The sequence below is a fragment of the Syngnathoides biaculeatus genome, chromosome 14, assembly GCF_019802595.1.
Source record: "Syngnathoides biaculeatus isolate LvHL_M chromosome 14, ASM1980259v1, whole genome shotgun sequence".
NCBI classification, from domain to species: domain Eukaryota; kingdom Metazoa; phylum Chordata; class Actinopteri; order Syngnathiformes; family Syngnathidae; genus Syngnathoides; species Syngnathoides biaculeatus.
The window spans coordinates 28257086-28278271 of NC_084653.1; the positions used below are offsets into that span (position 1 = coordinate 28257086).

At 54.1% G+C, this 21186-nt stretch overlaps 4 protein-coding genes across 4 annotated transcripts; 1 reads left to right on the forward strand and 3 right to left on the reverse strand.

Annotated features, from left to right (window-relative positions):
* Positions 1 to 498: 498 nt before the first annotated feature.
* On the reverse strand, positions 499 to 5364 carry fem1b (fem-1 homolog b). Its single transcript, XM_061840623.1, has 4 exons — positions 4684 to 5364; positions 2787 to 3756; positions 2017 to 2346; positions 499 to 1731 (listed from the first exon to the last, which is right to left on the reverse strand). Exons 1-4 carry the CDS (start codon positions 4929 to 4931, stop codon positions 1387 to 1389), a joined length of 1893 nt encoding a protein of 630 aa, XP_061696607.1. The 5' UTR covers positions 4932 to 5364; the 3' UTR covers positions 499 to 1386.
* On the reverse strand, positions 5220 to 7967 carry LOC133511755 (relaxin-3 receptor 1-like). Its single transcript, XM_061840647.1, has one exon. The coding sequence runs from the start codon at positions 7599 to 7601 to the stop codon at positions 6564 to 6566; it is 1038 nt and encodes a 345-aa protein (XP_061696631.1). The 5' UTR covers positions 7602 to 7967; the 3' UTR covers positions 5220 to 6563.
* Positions 7968 to 8410: 443 nt separating this feature from the next.
* faap24 (FA core complex associated protein 24) lies at positions 8411 to 11471 on the reverse strand. The gene is made up of 4 exons (XM_061840651.1): positions 11189 to 11471; positions 10535 to 10680; positions 10013 to 10168; positions 8411 to 9264 (listed from the first exon to the last, which is right to left on the reverse strand). The coding sequence occupies exons 1-4, from the start codon at positions 11283 to 11285 to the stop codon at positions 8938 to 8940; spliced, it is 726 nt and encodes a 241-aa protein (XP_061696635.1). The 5' UTR covers positions 11286 to 11471; the 3' UTR covers positions 8411 to 8937.
* A 303-nt stretch (positions 11472 to 11774) lies between these two features.
* slc7a10b (solute carrier family 7 member 10b) lies at positions 11775 to 20753 on the forward strand. Its single transcript, XM_061840633.1, has 11 exons — positions 11775 to 12738; positions 13772 to 13976; positions 14359 to 14510; positions 17211 to 17336; positions 17422 to 17575; positions 18526 to 18649; positions 18842 to 18945; positions 19013 to 19109; positions 19183 to 19332; positions 19971 to 20148; positions 20369 to 20753. The coding sequence occupies exons 1-11, from the start codon at positions 12636 to 12638 to the stop codon at positions 20488 to 20490; spliced, it is 1515 nt and encodes a 504-aa protein (XP_061696617.1). The 5' UTR covers positions 11775 to 12635; the 3' UTR covers positions 20491 to 20753.
* Positions 20754 to 21186: the final 433 nt, after the last annotated feature.

Genomic DNA, 21186 nt, shown 5'->3' on the forward strand with positions numbered 1-21186 from the left:
ACCCCCGGCGGAGGGTTTTGTGGGTCCCAACCAGTCTCGGAGCTCAGTTGTGGGCGATTTGATTACTCGATAGAGCCGATGAGACTAAATGATTTTAGAATTTCCTTCTATTCCATCGCATCTTACAAAAAAAAAAAAATCCACCAAAACGATGATCATTGCTTTTCTAAGTAAAAGCAGATATTTGCAAATCAATTTAAAAAAAAAAAAAAAAGTCTGCCTTCCGAATATTGACTGTGGAGAGACTGAAATTCCCAGGATTTGGTCACTTTCATGCTAAACGATATCTTGTATCAGGTGTATTTTTCTGCCACTATGATAATCAATGACTGGTGTCACCTTGACCAGCGTCATCGTCACGATGATCGCGCCGCCGCCGCCGCCGTCGTCGCCGTGGATTTGAAGTTATGCAAAACACCAAAATCAGTTTAGAGGCACTTTGTTCAGCGCAGTTGATTGTTTCAATGAAAAGTCACACAATCAGTTTGTCACCACAAATTAGAAAATTAAAACTCGCGCACGCATTTATTTCTTGTTGCGCATTAATGAGACTCGCTTAACATTCATTGCAAAATCAACAATTAGTGACTTTTTACGACAGAATAATTCAGGCTGTGAAAATGAGGGATGAGCGAGTACCGAGATCGGCCTTATTCCAAAGTATCAGGAAGCGGTGAAGGCTGCCAATAGCAGCCGCCAATGACGTCGAATTAAAAGCGGACTGCGCACGGAGCCCTTTCACGCGGCCAACTCCCGCTCATAATAACGTCAAATTTAATACGAATACATTAGGCTTTGCTTTTTTTGCGCCGTTGGCTGTCAAAACGGTGCAGGCGGTCGCAAAGAAGAAACTTTTCACCGGTGAGTGTTTCAGCTTAACCTTCATTGTTAACTAGATTTATCACACCATTTTCCATAACAATGTGTTTATGTTTATCATACTTTTTGCCCTGGCCAGAAGTCACAACCTGTTGACCATGGCGGAACCAACGATGGAGGCAGAGTGCGCAGTCCACTTTTTATTCTATGTCAATACCAGCAGCTGAGGTCAATAATTTGACGTTGAGTAAGTCCTCCGTGGCTGAAGGTGGCGCTAAACTGCGCCCGTTTGACTCGGGCACCTCACCGTGTGTGCGAAAAGAAGACCTTTCGTTCATTGGAGACTGGAAAATGCCCGTGGGTGCGACTTGCAATTGGCTGCGACCCTCGTGAGGATAAGCAGGATGGATGTTATTTTGAATGTCGTCATCTCTGTATTATGTTGCGTGTATTAAAAAAAATCAAAACCAAAAAGAGGACGATGAGTTGGTGAGGTCGAGTTCATGAAAATAGCGTTGTCCTAAAAAAAGGGAGTTAAAAAGCAGAAAAAGGGGGCGTGGCCACCGGTCAGTGGAACTCCACGAACTCCTCGAGGCTGGCGGGTATCTGCTTGCGGTAGGCGATGCGGTGGCGCCGCACGGCGCGCGCCGCCAGGCACTTGAGGCTCATCTTCATCTGCGTCTTGAGGAGGATCTCGGACACGCCGGTGGTGCTCTTGTCCAGCGGCGTCTTCTTCTGCTTGTTGGTGCGGTCCGTGTGCGCGCCCGCCTCCACCAGGCCGATGATGATGGCGTGCAGCGTCAGGAAGTCGCTGATGGGCCGGTTGTACTGCACGATGACGTGCAGCGGCGTGTTGCCTTCGTGGTCCACCGCGTCCACGCGGGCGCCGCAGTCCAGGAGCAGCTTGGTCACCTCGGGTGGAAAAATTGCAAACGGGTTCAGCCGACCGACCGACGGATCCGGACCCGAGCGGCCCCCGTCGAAAGCTCCGCCCACAAAACTCAGATACGTGCCGGGTCCAGGGCGGCGGACCGGACTTTGCTTCTCCTAAAAAGTCTGCCGCCAACGACACAACTGAGCGGCGTCGGACACGAGCGACACTTCGGCGGTTAAACTACCTTTGCCCGGGAATGGAACCATCGACCGGAAACACGCAGGCAATACGGTGACGGGAACACTGGACGACAAACGACAAACCTGCGCGTTGGGAAAGCCGCACACGTCGTTGGTGTGGAAGTCGTCTACGGGCGTGCTGGAGCTGATGGCCAGGTGCAGCAAGCTGGCGCCGTCGCGGGCCCGCGGGTCCAACCGGACCACGTCGTACACGTGCTTGTTGATGCGGGCGCGCTGCTTGTCGTCCTCGTCGCCGCACGCGGTCTTGGTGGCGATGCAGACCAGGTACAGGAAGGTGAAGACGTTGGACTCGTAGTTGTCGGCCGCCTGCGCCAGCTCCCCCTCTGGCGCCGCCTGGGCGCGCGCCATGCTGCGCCCGATCTCCAGCGCGCTGCAGCCCAGGACCTGCTCCACCTAGGCACACGGCGGCGTTCAGACCAAATGTTTGGAGTCAAGGCGTTAAGGTGGGGTTTGAGGAGGTGCAAAACGGGGAGATGCGAGGACAATCCCAAACATCGAGGACATTTCTGGAAAAATTCCCGTGGAAAGCGCATAGTTGGGGACTCGCGTGGAGTGACGTGGGGGGGAAGTTGGATCGTTTGAAGCCGTGAAGAAATGGAAACACCGGTCAAAATGTCGAATTTCAGGACTTTCGTTTTCAAACTTCGGGAAGTCGGAATGAGCAGGGAATAATTCAAAGCCTCCACCGTACGGTCCGCGGGAAGCGCGGAACATCGAGCTGGGCAAAACACGGGCCGGAACCGACGGGCAAATTCAACGAGGCGAACGCTCGCTGAACTTCGCAGAAACGCACGGGGGGAGGAGGCGACGAACGGCCGACGGGGTAGACCAACCGCGTGGGGGGGCGGCCGCTCCTTCAGGTGCAGCATCTGCGAGAAGACTTGCGCGAAGCGCAGCAGGTCCTTGTGCGTGTTGCGGTTGCCGCGCTGGCGCAGGCGCAGGGCATGCAGCCACAGCTTGATGCAGCGCTCGAACTCCATGTTGTCGGCGTAGACGGCGCCGCGGTAGATGACGGGGTGCGACACGTCGGCGCTGTCGGCGCCCAGGATGCGCTCGCGGATCATCAGGCCCTCCATGTGCAGCGCGTCGCGGTCGGCCCGGATGGCCTCCAGCTCGTCCGCCGTGCGGCACTCCCGCCGCCCGCCGTACGCCTCCACGGGCGGCAGCGGCTCTTTGGTCGGCACGACCCCGGGGTGACGGAGGCGCTCGTCCGCGGCGGCGCGCAGGTAACGGTACGTCTTGTCGATGTCGTAGTTCTCGCGGTCGTTGGCGAAGGAGGCGCCCAGCAGCTCCAGCGCCTCCACGCGGCCCGCCGGCTGGCAGTCGGCGTGCGCCAGCAGCAGCTCCACCACGTCCGCCTTGCAGCTCTCCGCCGCCACCTTCAGCGGCGTCATGCCGTGCCCGTTGGCCGCCAGGACGGCGCGCCGTCGCACCAGCTCCGCCACCACGCCCAGGTGGCCGGCGTCGGCGGCGAAGTGCAGGGCGGTGGCGCCGCAGTGCGCCGTGGCGTCGGGGTCGGCCCCGCGCTCCAGCAGGAAGCCCACGACGTCGCCGTGGCCCTTGTAGGCGGCGATCATGAGGCAGGTGTTGTTGTACTTGTTGGTGATGCCGATGTCGGCGCCGCGCTCCACCAGGAAGCGCACGATGTCCAGGCGCCCGTCGAAGCAGGCCGCTCGCAGCGGCGTGGAGCCGGTGACGGTGGTGTGGTTGACGTTGGCGCCGCGAGCCACCAGCAGGCGCACCACCTCGAAGTGGCCGGCGCCCGCCGCGCACCACAGCGCCGTCGCCCCGTCGATCACGTAGCTGCGGGAGCGCGCACACGAGGTCAACACAAAGGAACAGGATTCACCCGTCGGTCGCTCTTTTTGCGTTAATCGCCGCCCGCTGCGTCTGCACTAAATTGTCGATTTCACGTGGCTTCAACCGCACTCACGTTTAAGGGTTTGTTTTGGTTTTTCACGCCGATGATGACGACGACGACATACTTCTGTGGCAAGTACTGAGTACGCTTAAGCTAATGCTCTTTTTGTACTGTGGAGAAGTGATATTCCTCTCTCACTTGGGAGCTATTGAAAGTAACTAAAGTTACTTTTGAAATCAAGTCATCAGTCAAGTAACTAAATGACTCTCCCAAGGTAACTGCTGCCAAACCTGTCATGTATTGGCATCATCATATCACAATTCCAAGTAGGTCATATGCAAACACTTTGGCAGACGCTTCCATATGAAAAATAACAAACCAAAAAGGCATTGGAGTGTTAAAACTTCCATTTGGCCAAAATGGGAATTGTGTTGTTTTCTCGATCACTTTCACAAGTCTGGTGTTATTGGATGTGGGGGGGGGGGGGGCAGAGTTTGCCCCCCCCCCCCCTACTGTATTTCCTTCTGCGGCAGTTTGCAAAGAGCTTTCCTAAATTGCAACTAAACAATCGTGCACATGGCCTTAAAATGCATCTGCACCACGTCGGCCTCACGGGTCTCATGTTTTGGACTTGGCTTTACGCCCCAAATGCCAAAACTACCCATGAGACCGAAAATAGCATGCATGAGTACGGCATTCATCTTGGTACTTGGATTGTGTGATATTACGAGCTCCATTTTGGACCCAGTAAGAGGGAACCGCGTCGGACGGCATTTTGAAAGTATTGGCGAGGGAGGCGGGCGGAGGCAGCGGACGGACCAGAAATATGAGCGGCCGTCAGCCCGCCAGTCTGTCTGGAAGATACTCACCCGTCGAAGCGCGCGGTGCCGGTCTGCTCAGTGTCCACCCGGTAGTGGTCGAGCAGCAGGCGGACCACTTTGTCGTGGCCGTTGCGCGCGGCGACGATGAGCGGCGTGAACCTTTGGCCGCCCTGCTGGCTGACGAAGGCCAGCAGGAACCTCGTCTCGGCCTCGCCGTGGTTGAGCAGCAGCGCGGCCAGCGTCAGGACGCGACCCTCGCCGGCCGCCTTGTGCACGTAGCCGGCCAGGGACTCCATGCGGGCCCGACACGTCGTCGTCCCCGCCGCAGCCTCCTCCGCCCCCGCTTTCCTCCCGAGCGCCGCCCGCAACGTCCACCCGGCGGCCAGCCGCCTCCCATCAAAATGTCCGAGCGGACGCCGGTGTCGGCATGAAAAGAGGCCGGGAGGCTCCGTAGCGGTGCGCGGCGCAGAAAGCGAAGATCGGCCGAGCCGCGCGGAGGTCGGTTGTCCGGCTCAAAGGCTAGCCGATATGCTAACGGTAGAGAGGAAAAAAAAAAAAAAAAAAACCACGTTGAAAAGGTTAAAAAAAAAAAAAAAGCAAGCACACGTCTTCCTAGCCGTCAAACGAACCGCGCGCTCTTGTGTTTGTGGTTACTTAAAAATTGTCCAATGTCGTCAGGACAAACATAAAAACAAGACCCGAAAACAAACTTCTGGCTAGCGAAGGACTTGCCAGAAGTTAAGTCCACGGGAAAATACGTCCGACCGGAAATAAGTCACACTACTCCGTTCCTTCTTTGGTTTTGTTGTTTTTGTTTTGTTTTGTTGTTTTTTTTTTTACCCCCACACTCTTCCAGGGGATGACGCGCCGCTACGGTTTGAAAACACTTGAATATGAGTGATACTTTTATTTTGTAACATTGTGAAGTGATCCCCTCCTCTGCGCAACACTTTCACGACTTGATTTCTGCTTGGTTGAAATGGCTTCTCATATGTCCTCCAAATCATTTCATTCTCTGAGGACATCAGCGAAGGAACCACTCCAAATCTTGATTGATTCAGTGCCCTCAAATTCTCTAATTGAGTTTTTGCTGAATCGCTCTGGTATTTCTCAGATCAAAAATGGAAACGTTTGAAACTACGTGTTCAATCTTTACAAAAAGCCAAACAAAATTTTGTGAACAGGTGGCGAGCGTTTTTTTCACATCAATAAAAAAAGATTGTGCACAATTCCGTGTTTTTATTGTCACGGTGATCAAAATGTTTTGTGTTCAGCCCCCACAACATTTGGCCATTTGTTATTCCCATGGTTGAGCAACGTGTCAAGCAAAATGTCCTCATTTATCCGACCTGCGAGCGGACGGAGCCGCTCACATTTTCTTTCTTTTCCGCGGTTTGCAAACACGTTGGCACGATTTCCTTTTGACAGGTGAAACCATGATTTTGAGCGGGAGACCCACTTTGGCAGGCAATCAATGTTTTGCTATTTGTGCAAATATTTTGGAAATGTTGAAGCCGACCGATTTGAGAAATGTACGAAAAGCGGGGGAGAAAAACGTCATTACGGTGCATTTTCTCTCCCCCTTTTTGGGGCTGGTTTCATCCATTGACGTGGCTGATTCTCTTATTAGCAGTCAGGCTATTTTATTCATTGCACCTTTTTGCCCATATTCGGCCAAGATGGGCTTACAACTGACCTTTGACCCTGAACACAATAAGGAAAATCAAATGTGAAAGCAAACCGTATGACTTTGTCCAACTTGATGACATGCCATAGACGGGCTAACAGAAATCAGCACAGTTGTGAGAGTAGTTGCAAACCTTCAAAGGACTGCTACTCGAACACAGACCAAGCAGCAACGCATAAAAACCTTCCAAAGAACGAAACACAAAGGAGAGTCACGCGACACGTTACGCGAGTCCCGCCAGTTAGCAACTTTCGGCGTGGCCCAAGTTGTCGAGCGGAATCCCGACGGCGTTTGCGTCTCGGGCCGCGGCGGGACCGGGGCTCCCCCCGGCGCCGGCGGGCGACGCCACCTTCCGGAACATCTCTTTGAGGCGGCATCTGAAATCCGGGCGCAGCAGGCAGTAGAGCAGCGGATTGAGGCAGCTGTTGGCGTGCGCCAGACACACGCTGAGCGGGTGCGCGTACGTGTGCGCCATGTAGTAGGCGTGGTCCCACTGCAGCAGATTGAACTTGACCAGGACGCCCCACAGGGTCACGGCCTGGTTGGGCATCCAGCAGAGGAAGAAGGACAGGACCGCGACGGTCACGGAGCGGGTGACGCGGGCGCGCCGTCGCAGCCGCTTGGCGCCGGCCAAAGCGCGCGCGCGCAGCAGGCGCAGCAACAGCAGGTTGCAGGCGCACACCACGCCCAGGGGCACCACGAAGGCCAGCAGGATCTTTTGGAGGTGGTACAGCGCCAGCCAGGTGCCACCTTCCGGGAAGCCCAGCAGGCACAGGCGCTCCCCGGCCACGCGCCGCACCGTCGAGAAGACGGCGGCGGGGGCCGTGGCCGAGGCGGCCCCCGCCCACAGCGCGCCGGCCGCCCAGGCCGACCAACGCGTGCCCGCCTTCGGCCGCGGCGCCGACGCCACAGAGCGGTACCGGGCGACGCTCGTGGCGGTGAGGAAGAAGACGCTGGCGTACATGTTCATCACCGTCACGCTCAGGACCGCTTTGCACATCGTGTGACCGAAGGGCCAGCTGAAGTCCAGAATCGTGTCGGCCGCCCAGAAGGGCAAAGTCAGCGCGAAGCACAGGTCCGTCACCGCCAGGTTGCAAATGAACACGTTGACGGCGGCGTGCCGCCCCCGGGCCCCCTTGACGAGGATCAGCACCAGCAGGTTTCCCAGCAGTCCGGCCGCGCACACCACGAGGTACACCGTTGACACCAGCGCCCGCAGTGGCCAAGAGCCGTCCGACGGCACGCCCGGCGCCGTCGCGTTGCCGCTGCGCGCGGCCATCGTCGCCGGGTGACACGCCGCCGCTGGCTCTTCTCGGGCGGTCGCCTTTGCCGAAAACACCCCCCGAGCCAAAGTCACTGAGCTTTTTGTTCCGGCGCGTGGGCGACCCTCGAGGACAGGAGCGACACGCACACTAACCGCAAATCTCACTCTCACACACTCTTCCCTTCATCGGTGAAAATGCGTCTACACACAAACGCACGGCCTTCCCATCACTGGCGTCAGTGCACACTGATAAGGGTTTTTTTTTGTTTTTGTTTTTTTGTTCCAGGACAACGGCAGACCTCCTTATCGCTGTTTGTTAATTAAGCGGCAGGCCGGTGGCGGTGCCCAAAGTCAACAGAACAGAAATGAACAAGACCGACGGCCGCACGTGGCCATCTTCATCAAACGTGCGCACACAGGAAATTAAACCAGTGCGGTAAAAATAAAGCAATCAATCTGATTTTAAAGCTTGCAAAAACCTCAGGCAGGAAGTCGTGCCCACCTGCCACTTCCTGTCTTGACCTCGACCCGTGAGAGGCGCGTCCCAAAAGCGACATCGCAGAGGATTGCGACGGATGGCCGCGGCGACTGCGGAGCGGTGAGAAGATCTTGACCGACCGCGTGTCGCCGAGCCGCCCGGCGGCTTTTTCGTGAGCCGGCGTCTTCGACAAAGCCTTGAAATATTTCAAACCAGGCGGACCGATTCCGCCTCGCACCGGTTTCATTCACTTCCTGAAATGAAAGACACGCAAAATCGAAGGCTTCCATAATCTTATTTTTGGAGCTGCATCCTGTCAATAAAAGTGAAGCGAATTTTATGGAGGTCTCAATCTTTATTTGTGCTCACAGGGACACGTTTTAAGTCACTTTGAAGAGGAACAGTCGAGCGAGCAGTGACAGGAAAGCTCGTCCAACATTTATGAAGTTCTGACGACGTCGTTCGGCCTCATCATCAACAAAAATAAACATGAGCAAATAACACAATCTCAGCTGTCATAATCATTGAGAAAAAACTTCCAGTAAAAGTTGCAATACTCCTCTAAGTGTAAAAAAAAAAATAAAAATAAAAAAAAAAAAACCCCATCATGAAAGTACTTTACAGTGGTTGAAAAACTGTGGGTCACGGCCCAAAAACGGGCCTCTAGGGACCACAATGCGGCCCGCAGGATGAAGTGGAAAAATTCTACAAAAGACATTGCGGTGCTGGGGACTCAGGAGCGCTTGGACTATTCCCCTCATTGAGAAAACCAAGAGGTCATCAGGAGTTGATTTCTTCTTGAAGTGAAATCTACTTTTCAAGTACCCGGGAAGTTTACTTTCCGGCAGACGAGTACCAAGTAGTGAGAAGTTTTCAAGCATCAGGAGAGCGCCTCATTTCGTAGCCGGGATCCGGAGCCCGACCCCGTTCTTCAAATCCGCCGTCGTCGTCGTGCCGCCGCCGGCGCTCGCGGAAGAACCCGCGGATGCTCGGCGCGGCGGCCCGGCCCACCGCGGCTTCCAGCTCGGCCACGTCGGCGTTGCACAGCTGGCGGATGCTGGGGAAGCGCTCCAGCAGGGCCAAAGCTTTGACCCGGCCCACCCCGGGAACCTGCCGCACCGCGCCCAAGACCGGCGCGTCCAGCGTTCCGGACCGGACCCTCCTTCTTCTTAAGGGGTTCTCCTTGCCGTCCGCGTGAACCTGCCGCCGCGCACAAGATGGCGTTACCGGCTGACCATTCAGGGACTGCGTTGGGAATCGTTGCCCAACGACAGACAATTTTGCATTCCGGACTGGACCGGAACCAGATGGCTCCTTTAAGGCTGGGCTAAAAGTCCTCAGGTACTGACAATTGGCCAATGGTTCCCACCACAGTCAATCGCTGATCAATCATTGATGGGGACAATTCTTTCAGACTACCGAAATATTGTATTTCACAAAGATCTTTTTGCCTTCGACTGCCGGCAACGGCGACGACGACGGGCACGGGAGGAAGAGCGTCCCGGCCCGGCCCGTTAGGCCAGTTCTACTTTGGAAGACGACGCCAGATGGCGACGTAGCGCCGCTTTTGAGCAGGTCAGGAGCGAAATCAACAAGTTGAAGGAACCGAAGCGCCGCCGACAGTGACGGACGGACGGACGGGAGAAAGGATGCCGCTCGGGCCGCCTTTCTTACTTGTAGATGTGTGAATAAATGACGTTGCCATCAAAAGTCTTTTTCGCTCGTTTCAATTTCAAGCGTCGCAAAGCAAACGTCGTCGCAGTCGGTTTCCTTTCGTTTGGCCGGAAACGTGTCGTGCCCCTGACCACCAAACGACGGGAAAAAGTTTTCCGCACTTTCTTTAGGGGCTCCGCCAGCTTCAACCACGACCCGATATTTGGCGGGCGGGAGTCAAAAGCGCAATTCAAGTTTTAAAAGAAAAAATAAAGCAAAGCGAGTCGGACGTCACCATTTGCAGGAGGAGGCGCGAGGCTTCCGTCTGCCCGCCCACCGGCAGCAGCGACAGGCCCAGCTCCAACGCCGCCGACTTTTGCACGGCCCAGAAGTCTCGCCGGACCAGACGGGTGTTCTCCACCAGGACCAGCCTCCGGAAGCTCCCGCGGGCCTGCCCACAAGGAGTTTGATTTCAAAGAGGACTTTGGCCAGAACATTTTCCTTCGCAGCGGTGACCCGTTCAAAAGGTCCGAGTCCATCGCACACAAATGAGAACCCCAATCAAGTTGGCCTGCCGTTCAAAACCGAATACAATCATTTGCTAATCATTGCATTGAACACACGACTTTCTTTTTGGTTAGCTTAGCCAGGACGCCGGAGGCTAAAACCGAGACCAACCCACACTTGCCAAAGCCGAAGCGGCGAAATCGCCAGTAGAACAAGAAGCTCGTCTTTACGTGCGAGTACCGGACTCGTGGGAAGCGGATCACGTTGTCCCGGAACACGACTTTGAAATGCGACAGAAGCGGAAACTCACCGTCCTGAAAGAGAGCAGCTTCCGCTCGTAGGCGCCGCCGGCGACGACGACGTCGCTCTCGGACAGGTAGAGGACGCGGCTGTCGTCGGGGAGCAGGAAGTCGGCCGCGCCCGGCTCGCTCTCGAACAGGACGCTGGCGCCCCCACCTGCGGCGCACAAGCCCGATCGGGTCACGGCTTCAAAAGGAGCGAGACGGCCGCTTCAACTCGGGGAACGAGAGGTCGTAACCTTATGCGAATAAAACGTGAAATTAAATGACGGTCACGCAGGGGGAAAAAAAAAACAGTTTTTTCATAGCTCAGATGTCTTTTCCCCGCCTACGTCACTTCCTCCTTTCACAGACTACGCTTGCGATTGGCTCTCTCTGATGTAGTTTCAAACGCGTCCTACTTTTCCAAATCAAACCAGCATTTTACGTATTATGCACAAAACTGATTTTTGACGATGTATATGAATGCCATTATGGCTTGTTATCAACTTATTATGTGTGTAAATTACTCGTGTGGTGAGTTCCAAACTAATGTATGGTTTGAATCAACTTTTTTTTTTTTTTTTTTCCCCGAGCGAGGAAACAACCCACGGATGCACTTGATACCTTGATTCAAAATGAAATTGGTAGTGAAAAAATGCCGGTGGGCGTTTGAGCTCGTCTACCTTTCAAGCTTTGAACAAGCGACGAGTCCCTCCACTTCTCGCTGGCGACGACGTGGCCGTAAGCGGGGACGCTCAAAAGCGCTTTCTTGCCTTCCATGACGTTGACAAGCGTCTAAACGCCGAGTTGATTTTGGTTCATTTGGACGGACGACTTGCAAACTTTCGAGGAGCAAAAAATAAAACAACGTTGGCAGAACAACTTGAGGGAGCTTTGCCTTCTTCACGTGCTCAAAACCATCGTGACGCGGAGCTCATGCGACATGCCGCCCCCTGGAGGATCGGGGTAGCATTACTTCAATTCCACACATTTTAACACATAACAATTTCTGATTAACATGATGATATCATATCTTCGTTGAAAACAAGTATTTTCTCACCCCCCCCCCCCAAAAGCCACATTTCCGAGGTAATCCCAAACTTTTGCACCGTAGTCCACATCGTTTATTTTGCTTCTAGTTATTCTATTTATATTTTAACTTTTATCTAAATGACTTTTGTTAGTAGCATCTATGTTTCATGTTGCACCGTCGGACGGCGAAAAAAAGTCCGGGTTGTGACAATGGCGCGGGGGTCCCATGGTCAGATGAGACACAAGGTTTTCACCTGCAAGACGCATCGGTTCGATGTTCACACGTGCAAAAATGAAACGCACCAAGAAAAGAACACTGATCCTGCTGTGAAAGACGGCGTAGGCGCCGTTACGTTCTGGGGCCGCTTCGCTACATCCGGCACAGTCTTGAACTTAGGCGGGGGTACAATCAAATCTCAAGACGTATTGGAGAGAGAAATGAGACCTCGGTCCCAGTCGCAGCTCACGTCCCTTGCAACGGGATCAAGACTCAAAGGTCCCAATACTGGCGAAAAACATGCCATTGGTCTCATCCGAATGCGGCCGATCAAAATCTTACTCAACATCCTAACGAACCTTCAAACCTGCGACAACTGGAGAGTGGGACAAAATGGCCGCTGACGAGTCCAAAGCTGAAAGGTTACAAAAACACTTCAAAGGTTGTGCAATGAAATATGAAAGGTGCCATCATTTTTGTCAGTCTTGCTTCATATGAGTTTGTTTGTTTGTTTGTTTGAAGGCCAATTCCAAAGAAAAGTCTGCTTTTCATTGGTTAGGTTTTTAAATTATTATTACTTGCGTCAAGGGATTTCTGTGACCGCTGCGGCTTTTCCTTTCCTGCCAAAATGTCAACGTACACGTAGATATCGGCCCTTCCCGCGGTGTCCCTGAACGCCTCACGGCGAGTGGCGCCTATTTAACATGCAAGCCTGAGCGGCCGCAGGTTGTTGCGCAAGCGCGACCCATTGAGGCGGCCTGAATGCCGACAGATTTGGAGAACTGGGAGCACTGGGAGCGCCACTGGGAGCCAGCGAGTCTGGAGGAAGCTGCGGTGGAAGCCAGAGTCTGGAGCAGATCTGCGGAGGCGAGAAGGCCGACATGGACCGGCCGTCGCCGCCGCGTGAGGACGACAACCGGGTCCCGGACCGCGTGACCCTAAAGAAGGAGATCGGCTTGCTGAGCGCCTGCACCATCATCATCGGTGAACCGCGTGTTGGTCGTCGTCGTCATCATCCGTAGTCCACTCGAGTTGCTCTAACACTGCGCAGCGTCGAAATTGCGACCCAGGGACTCGGACTCCCTCACTTCCTGTCTCGTGAACTTCATCCAGGCCGGGGCCGCGCTCGCGCTCGTGTAACTTTGAAATAAGGACCGCGGAGTGCGCGAGTCTCATGTGGGGATCACACCACAAGGAGTCCAAAACGTGTAAAGTTTTTGCGCTCGTCTCCAAATTTGTTGTTTTTGCACTTTCATCAAGCAAATGGAAATATCATAACCCAGTTCATTCAAAAGGCAGATTTGAAACCCTGATCTTATAGAGGAAAATCTGCCCCGTTTGAAACGGTACCGGGCCACAGAGAATCGGTCTGTCCAGACTGTTGGTTGCGCCGCATTTCGAGGAAATGAGAGGGGCTGCTTTGATTGGACGCGGTTAAATTTGCACAGCGGAGCAGACCGGCTGCCAAATTACAAAAACTTGGTCAAACCCACCTGCCGGACCGGACCCAAAAGTATAGGCGGGTTTTCAATCCCGTACGATCAAGATCAGTAGGACATTTCCGGTTGATTGAGAGCACATCCGCCTCCCAACTACAAGGCCTGGGTTCAAATCCGGACTCGAGTCTTCCCGTGTTCTGTCCGTGCTCAACAGGTTTCACTTCACTTTCACTGCAGCAATTGTAACACCACTAACGTTCTTTCATATCAAGTCTAAAACTAATAGATGTCTAAACCTGTCCGCAGTTGAGTTACAAAATTCGCCACGTCTTCGCTGTTTGACCACTTTATGGAGGCTACTCGTGCATGATCCGTGTCACCTAGTTTGTCTTTGTAGTCTTACTATCAGGGCTGGGTGACATTAGCGGAGGAAGAAATGTTACGAGTGAGAAAAAGTCGTTTTTACCAGTGCCGAATTGTCTTCCGAGCAAGGACAAAAATCAGACTAGTGGACATAGATCAGAACTAGCAGGATGTGCACTAAATCCTGCGAGCGCTTTCCGGTCGCTTCTCCTCAGGGAACATCATCGGCTCGGGCATCTTCATCTCGCCCAAAGGCGTCCTGGAGCACTCGGGTTCGGTGGGCGTGGCCCTGCTGGTGTGGACGCTGGGCGGGGGCGTGGCCGCTCTGGGTTCGCTGTGCTACGCCGAGCTGGGCGTGGCCATCCCCAAGTCTGGCGGCGACTACGCCTACGTCAGCGAGATCTTCGGAGGCCTGGTGGGGTCAGTTACGTTTGCAACCGACACTTTGGGCTCAGCGGTCTCAGCGCCGTGACTTGACTTTACTCCGTTGCTAGCACTAATTAGCATCCACGTTGAACTCCGGTGGGATTCCTATTAAGCTAGACCTCATGCGGGTCTTATACTGCCCCCTTGAGGCCGAGGCAGGCACGCCTGAACAAGGGCAACCAAAACGGTTTGATTATGATGTCGCTACTGTACGTTTCAACACTTGAACACAAGAACAAACATTTTGACACCACACATTGAAGACATTTTTCCGGTATTTCCTGAAATTTCGTCTCTCCTGAAGTCAATTGACGCAAGTACGGTATTGTGACGGCAAATCGGCCCAGAAGTTCTTTCTCCACCGTGTCGCCGGCAGGTTCCTGTTACTGTGGAGCGCCGTGCTGATCATGTACCCGACCACCCTGGCGGTCATCGCGCTGACCTTCTCTGGCTACGTGCTGCAGCCCGTCTTCCCCGAGTGCGCCCCCCCGTACGCCGCCACGCGGGTGCTGTCGGCCACTTGCCTCCGTGAGTGCCCTCGGCCACCCCGGGGAAGCCCCCGTGCCGTCCGTCCGTCCGTCCGTCCGTCCGTTTGTCCGTCTGTCCATCCGTCCGTCCATCCATCCATCCGTCCGTCCGTCCGTCCGTCCGTCCATCCGTCCGTCCATCCATCCATCCATCCATCCGTCCATCCGTCCATCCATCTGTCCGTCCGTCCGTCCATCCGTCCGTCCATCCATCCATCTGTCCGTCCGTCCGTCTGTCCGTCCATCCGTCCGTCCATCCATCCATCCGTCCGTCCGTCCGTCCGTCCATCCATCTGTCCGTCCGTCCGTCCATCCGTCCGTCCATCCGTCCATCCATCCATCCATCCGTCCGTCCGTCCGTTTGTCCGTCTGTCCGTCCGTCCATCCATCCATCCGTCCGTCCGTCCGTCCGTCCGTTTGTCCGTCTGTCCATCCGTCCGTCCATCCATCCATCCGTCCGTCCGTCCGTCCGTCTGTCCGTCCGTCCATCCGTCCGTCCATCCATCCATCCATCCATCCATCCGTCCATCCGTCCATCCATCTGTCCATCCATCCATCCATCCATCCATCCGTCCGTCCGTCCGTCCGTCCATCCATCTGTCCGTCCGTCTGTCCGTCCATCCGTCCGTCCATCCATCCATCCATCCATCCATCCATCCATCCGTCCGTCCGTCCGTCCGTCCATCCATCTGTCCGTCCGTCCGTCCGTCCATCCGTCCGTCCATCCGTCCATCCATCCATCCATCCGTCCATCCGTCCATCCGTCCGTCCGTCCATCCGTCCGTCCATCCATCCATCCGTCCGTCCGTCCGTCCGTCTGTCCGTCCATCCATCCATCCGTCCGTCCATCCATCCATCCTTCCGTCCGTCCATCCATCCGTCCGTCCATCCGTCCGTCCGTCCATCCATCCATCCGTCCGTTCGTCCGTCCGTCCGTCCATCCGTCCGTCCGTCCATCCATCCATCCGTCCATCCATCCATCCATCCATCCATCCATTTTCCCAGCCACTTATCCAGCCTGTCGCGGCTGCCGTCAGACACCTTGAACTGGTCGCCAGCCACTCGCCGACATGCATTCATTGGAGACTCAAAATTGTCCTTAGGTGTGATTTTTGAGTGGGAACGGCTGTTTCCATGTGCCCTGTGATTGGCTGGCGACCAGTTAAGGGTGTATCTTACCTCCTGCCCCAAGATAGTCGGGACAGGCTCCTGTACTCTCACGACACTTGTGAGGATAAGCGGATCAGATCGCGGATTGTTGGATGGATCATAACAGATTGTGGAACCGCTTGGAAATGTGGTTAGGACCCAATAGAACAGTCTAGGAATAGTTCAGGTCCAACTTGGAGTAAAGGAGTTGAATTTGAATTTCATCAAATGACAAATGGCGTCCCTTGTGGGTCAGTTCTTGGACCACTTCTGTTCAGCCTGAATATGCCAACCTAAAGTCCAATTGTTCAGAACTTGAATGTGGATTATTGTAGCTTTGCAGATGCTACAATGTCGCATCGAGCGGTGTCGGCAGGCGACCACATTTCGATGGAACTTTTTGTCAAACACAAATAACTTGATGACGTTAAAGTACAACAAAAAGGTCACTCCGGTCTCTCGACTGGCTCCCAGTCATCTTTAGAATGGGAAACTTTCCAGTTCTGCATACGAACGGTAGAAACGTCAGTGGACTCGAAACCCAGGACGGCTCTGGGGGTCTCAAGTTGACAACAAGTGTCAACCTTTTTAATTCCGCCTTTTTTTCTCAAGTAAGCTGTCTTTTGTTTGTCTTTGGACGTACTTTGTTTTTTGCATGAAACGTGTTCAACACACAAAGCCAGGTCAAAGTCAGGCGGAGTCAATCCCAAAGAATCCAAAGTCCGTAGAATTGTGTCATCTGACCGGAGTCCCCCACACCTGCTAATTGCGACCCGCGGACCACTAATCCCTGCGCCTCCATCCACATTGGGTCATCATTCTCGGCAGCGTCCGGGGAAAGGTGAGCGCGGTCTCCCTCGGGCCCAGGGAAGTGGTCTCGCTGGTGGCCGCGACTGTGGGGTCACGTTTTGTCGCTCCTTCGCAACGGAAACGATCCATCCGGCGAGGTGGACAAGCCTTTCTTTGTGCCGGAGACCGAGGCCACCGTGAGAGCGCACGACGCTGATGGATGAGCCCCCGGCGCGACGCATTCCTCCGACCGTGGAGACCCGCTCCCCACAACAACACCGAGATGGAGGGATCAAGCAGAGGATGACGGGGGGGGGGGCAGGAAACTTGTCAGAGATGAACGATTGATGGACGGAGTACATCAGGGTCCCGATCGGGAGTAAATGAAGCTCAGAGCCAGTAAAGAAAAAGAAGAAGGAGGAAAAGAGGAGGAGAGGGAGCGTGGACAAGAGGTACTAACGTTAGAAGGGAGCAGATTTGCCGTGGAGTGATGGAAGGATGGAGGAGAAGGGTGGCGGGGGGGGGGGGGGGGCGGAGAGTACAGCAGACCGCTTGTCTTAGGGCTTACGTTCCAGACCACCAATGAGGGTTTCTATTTGGCTGGCCATAAGTTCCAGTTGAATGTCTTTTCTTAAGCGTTTGTTCAGTAAAGCTCCGGCGGCGATTCCTGACCAGTGAAGCAGCAGACCGGGAACGCTGCGTTTCCGCGTTGTGCGGCAAGTGGAATTGTAACCCATTTGAACTGGGTTCCACGTGCACGCAGTGCTGCTGACGTGGGTGAACTGCTGCAGTGTGCGCATGGCCACCAGGATCCAGGACGTGTTCACGGTCGGTAAGCTGCTGGCGCTGGGCCTCATCATTGCGGTGGGTGTAGTCCAGATCTTCAACGGTAAACATCCTTTGCCCACGTGTTCTTACTCTACTACTACCGCCGGCAGCTCACATCTTTCGCCGTCTTCTTCTCGACCCGTCAGGGAACTTTGAGGCACTGACTCCTCAGGTGGTCTTCTCCACGGAGCGGACTCCCTCGGTGGGGCGGATGGCGCTGGCCTTCCTGCACGCCTCCTTCGCCTTCAGCGGCTGGAACTTCCTCAACTACGTGACGGAGGAGGTGGTGGATCCCAGAAGGTGACTGCTCTTGCTGCTTCTAGGCGACCGGACTCTTGGTTTTGGAAGACGTTTTCACTTTGGATCCAAAAGGCTTCTTCGCCACTAACTGGGACTGTGTGGAGTTCCCATAGTTATGCCCCTGGGGGTGTTTCCCGCTGTTCCCAGGTGTGGCTGTAAAAAGACTCTTCCGCATAACGAGCATCTTTGTGGCATTCGCATCGTTGAGAGAGATTGTCTGTCGAGATTTTGGACTTGAAGAGGCCGCCCTCGTTCACATTGTGTCGGGGTTGCTCGGGATCATCAACGTCCAAGTCCTCGCACTTCTCACGACTGCACTGCATTGACAACGTGGCTGACTTTGCTTGTAGGAATTCTGAAGCAGTTTTTTTCCGGAGGCTGTTGCTGTGTTTGAAATCGACTCGTACGTCATGATTGGAGAAAGTCAACACTCCAGCCCCTGCTTCTATTCTCATTGTCAGGTGTAGTGAGCCTTCTCCTTCGGGTCCCGGTCCCGGTTAGCCTCCCTACTGTCAGTGGGAGCCCTCTCCGTACACGGGTCTGCTCCCTTTGTACTTTGGCTTGGACAGTCCTAGTTTTTGTCGTGTAAAAACATCTCCCCCGCCGGAGAATGGCCGCTAACGTGCCATTTGCCAGCAGTCTCGTGAAGAACTGGTGGCTACGCAGAATGGTTGGTCACCAGCCACACTTGGCAACAACACCGACGAAGAGCAACAACTCTGATACGCACAGGACACCACCCCCAGCGATACAAAAAGGGGAACTCCACAGCTAGGACTCAGAACTGAAGAAGCCTTTTGAACGAAAGGTGAAACATCTTCAGCAACCAATAAGATTCCGGTTGACTTTCTTCAACTTTGGTCACTTGTCAAAGAGGTGGATGAGTGACAGGAGACGCAGACATTGCTACTTTCATATTTCCTCTGTGTTCCTGCCGGCGGTGCGTTCAGGAACCTCCCTCGCGCCATCTACATCTCCATCCCGCTGGTGACACTGGTCTACACCCTGACCAACGTGGCCTACTTCTCGTCCATGTCTTCCGACGAGCTGCTCTCTTCCAACGCCGTCGCTGTTGTGAGTTTTTGTAACGCTAACGCGGTCAATGCTAATCCGCCGCACACCGAGCGATGAAAACAATGCAGCAATTTATCGGTTGCGGCGAGTTTGTATATGTGCGCGGCTCGATCGGCAGTTGTGCAGGTCTGACTTGTCGCTTTGCTCCGAGAGTTCGAGGTGGCCTCGCTGACCGTTCTCCTTCTTGTTCAGACGTTTGGTGAGAAGCTGCTTGGCACGTTCTCCGCCATCATGCCCATCTCCGTAGCGCTGTCCACTTTCGGTGGCATCAATGGCTACCTGTTCACTTCGTCAAGGTGAGTCCCTCCTCCCGTTGGCGTTTCCCGGCAGCGCCTCGTCCGCTCACCGCCTTCGCACCGACAGGCTGTGTTTCTCGGGCGCGAGAGAGGGCCACCTGCCCGGCCTGCTGGCCATGATCCACGTTAGCAAGTGTACTCCCATCCCGGCTCTCCTGGTCTGCGTACGTTCAAGATGGCCTTTCCCACACCAGTGTGTCACTTCCTGTCCTCTCTCACGAAGGAGTGTGTTTGCAGTGCACAGCCGCCATGGTGATCCTGTGCATCGGGGAGACGCACAACCTGATCAACTGCGTGTCGTTCATCAGCTACCTGTCGTACGGTGTCACCGTCGCCGGCCTTCTCTTCTACCGCTGGAAGAAGCCCAACCTCTACCGCCCCATCAAGGTGCCTTGTTTGCATGGTATTTGAAGCCAGCCTCTCAGAACGCTGGATCTCTTTACCGATATTCCCTTGCCGGTACAGTTTTTACTGCAGGTTACATGGAAGTCGGATTTGTATTTCTACCGTATATGTGGTTCGGGAAAGTAGCACTACACCCTGTGAGGAAGGGGACGGAGAAGTTACAAATGGGACGGGACTGGGCGGGACAGAACAGGTGGGGAGCCGAGACAGTGCCAGTCGTGGTTACGGGAGTGCCGATGCCGTGCCAGAACCGTTGTAAAGAATTTGAGAGCAAAGGGCAGGACAGTCGGAGAAGTTAACAGAATCCGAAGTTACAAATGGGACAGTGCGGGACAGCATGGGACAGGACTGGGCGGGACAGAACAGGTGGGGAGCCGAGACAGTGCCAGTCGTGGTTACGGGAGTGCCGATGCGGTGCCAGAACCGTTGTAAAGAACTTGAGAGCAAAGGGCAGGACAGTCGGAGAAGTTAACAGAATCCGGTCTGCGTATCACGATTGGAGAGTGGCCCTACACCGAGTGACTAAATCCTCAAATCCCGTAGGTGTGAGTCTACAGAAACGTGACAATCAACCATCAACACCTTCTGTCGTATTGATACCCCGAATGAAATTCCTGCAGGTCCACTTGCTGGTCCCCGTCTGCTACCTGATGTTCTGGGCGCTGCTGCTGGCTTTCAGTCTTTACTCTGAGCCCCTGGTGTGTGGCGTGGGCCTGCTCATCATGCTCACCGGTGTTCCCGTCTACTTTCTGGGCATCCACTGGAAAGCAAAACCAAAGTGTGTCACGCGCTTCTTTGGTGAGTCAAACGGAGATATTTCTTCGAGCAGGGTGGAGCACATCCACAGGAGCCAAACAACAGAACTTTTTCTTAAAAATGAAAACATCGCTAACTTTTTGACAGATTTACGGGAAATTCACTAAATCGGGGTCTGTACTCGACACACTGATGTCAAGTCCAAAGCTACGAAATGAAATGACGATGGTCGCTTGGCAACCTCGCTGTTGTTGTCGTGCAGAGACGGCGACCTCGGTGGGCCAGAGGTTGTGTTTGGTGGTCTTTCCGCAGTTGGAACCCGTCGAGGTGCCCGAGCCTCCCGAGCGGACGGAGCCGCCGGCCAGTTCGCCGCTTAACTCCTAAAAGTCAAAAGCGCGTCCGTGTTGAGATTTCCTGCGGGCAGCTTCTCCTGGGGCGTGCGCGGGCGTCACTGGGCGACGTTTACGGACTTCAGCCGACTGGACGCCTTTTCTTCCCCACAGACTTTTGTTGTTGTTCTTGTTGTTCATTGTTAATGGATGCGACTTTGTGTAAAACCAAGGGCCATTTCTTGAAATATTGGTATTTGTATTGAAAAAAAATCTGAGTGGGTCCATCACTATGTGGAATTTATTCCTGATTGAGAACAGATCCAGCTATGAAGTATGTGTATGCGTCTAGACTTTTATACGCGTTCAAACCAGTTGGCCACGACAAGTGGAAGCCATTTAACAGTCAAATTTCTTTTCGGCAAAAATATTGACTTTGGCATTAAATATGGATCCTCTTTGCCAAGTGTCTCTACTTTTTCCACGTGTCTTCCCTTATTATCACCTTTTAAATGTTTAACAGTATTGGACAAAACTGTGGATGTCGTGCTATAAGACGTATTTTCGTTATGTCTCAACAGAATTAACTGGCAACAATGCTTTGTTTGACCGGCAATATGGCGACGTAAACAACAATGACGTGATTTTATGACGTAGTTGCACGAGCTCTGTCGAGAAACCCTTACTAAGTTTATGCTTCTGAACACGAATCGTCATTTTAAGGTATTATTCCGTACTTTTGGAATATTAT

Excerpts from the sequence above, each read along its gene's own strand:
- faap24 (XM_061840651.1), bottom strand. The coding sequence starts at position 11,285 with ATGGAAGGCAAGAAAGCGCTTTTGAGCGTCCCCGCTTACGGCCACGTC. Across the intron at positions 10,681-11,188 it reads GCTTGTTCAAAGCTTGAAAG|GTGGGGGCGCCAGCGTCCTG; the intron begins GTAGACGAGCTC and ends TGTGCGCCGCAG. Across the intron at positions 9,265-10,012 it reads CGCGCCTCCTCCTGCAAATG|GTTCACGCGGACGGCAAGGA; the intron begins GTGACGTCCGAC and ends GCGCGGCGGCAG.
- fem1b (XM_061840623.1), bottom strand. The coding sequence starts at position 4,931 with ATGGAGTCCCTGGCCGGCTACGTGCACAAGGCGGCCGGCGAGGGTCGC. Across the intron at positions 2,347-2,786 it reads AGCGGCCGCCCCCCCACGCG|GTGGAGCAGGTCCTGGGCTG; the intron begins GTTGGTCTACCC and ends CCGTGTGCCTAG. Across the intron at positions 1,732-2,016 it reads GCGGCTTTCCCAACGCGCAG|GTGACCAAGCTGCTCCTGGA; the intron begins GTTTGTCGTTTG and ends TTTCCACCCGAG.
- LOC133511755 (XM_061840647.1), bottom strand. The coding sequence starts at position 7,601 with ATGGCCGCGCGCAGCGGCAACGCGACGGCGCCGGGCGTGCCGTCGGAC.
- slc7a10b (XM_061840633.1), top strand. The coding sequence starts at position 12,636 with ATGGACCGGCCGTCGCCGCCGCGTGAGGACGACAACCGGGTCCCGGAC. Across the intron at positions 17,576-18,525 it reads GAGGTGGTGGATCCCAGAAG|GAACCTCCCTCGCGCCATCT; the intron begins GTGACTGCTCTT and ends CGGTGCGTTCAG. Across the intron at positions 19,333-19,970 it reads ACCTCTACCGCCCCATCAAG|GTCCACTTGCTGGTCCCCGT; the intron begins GTGCCTTGTTTG and ends AAATTCCTGCAG.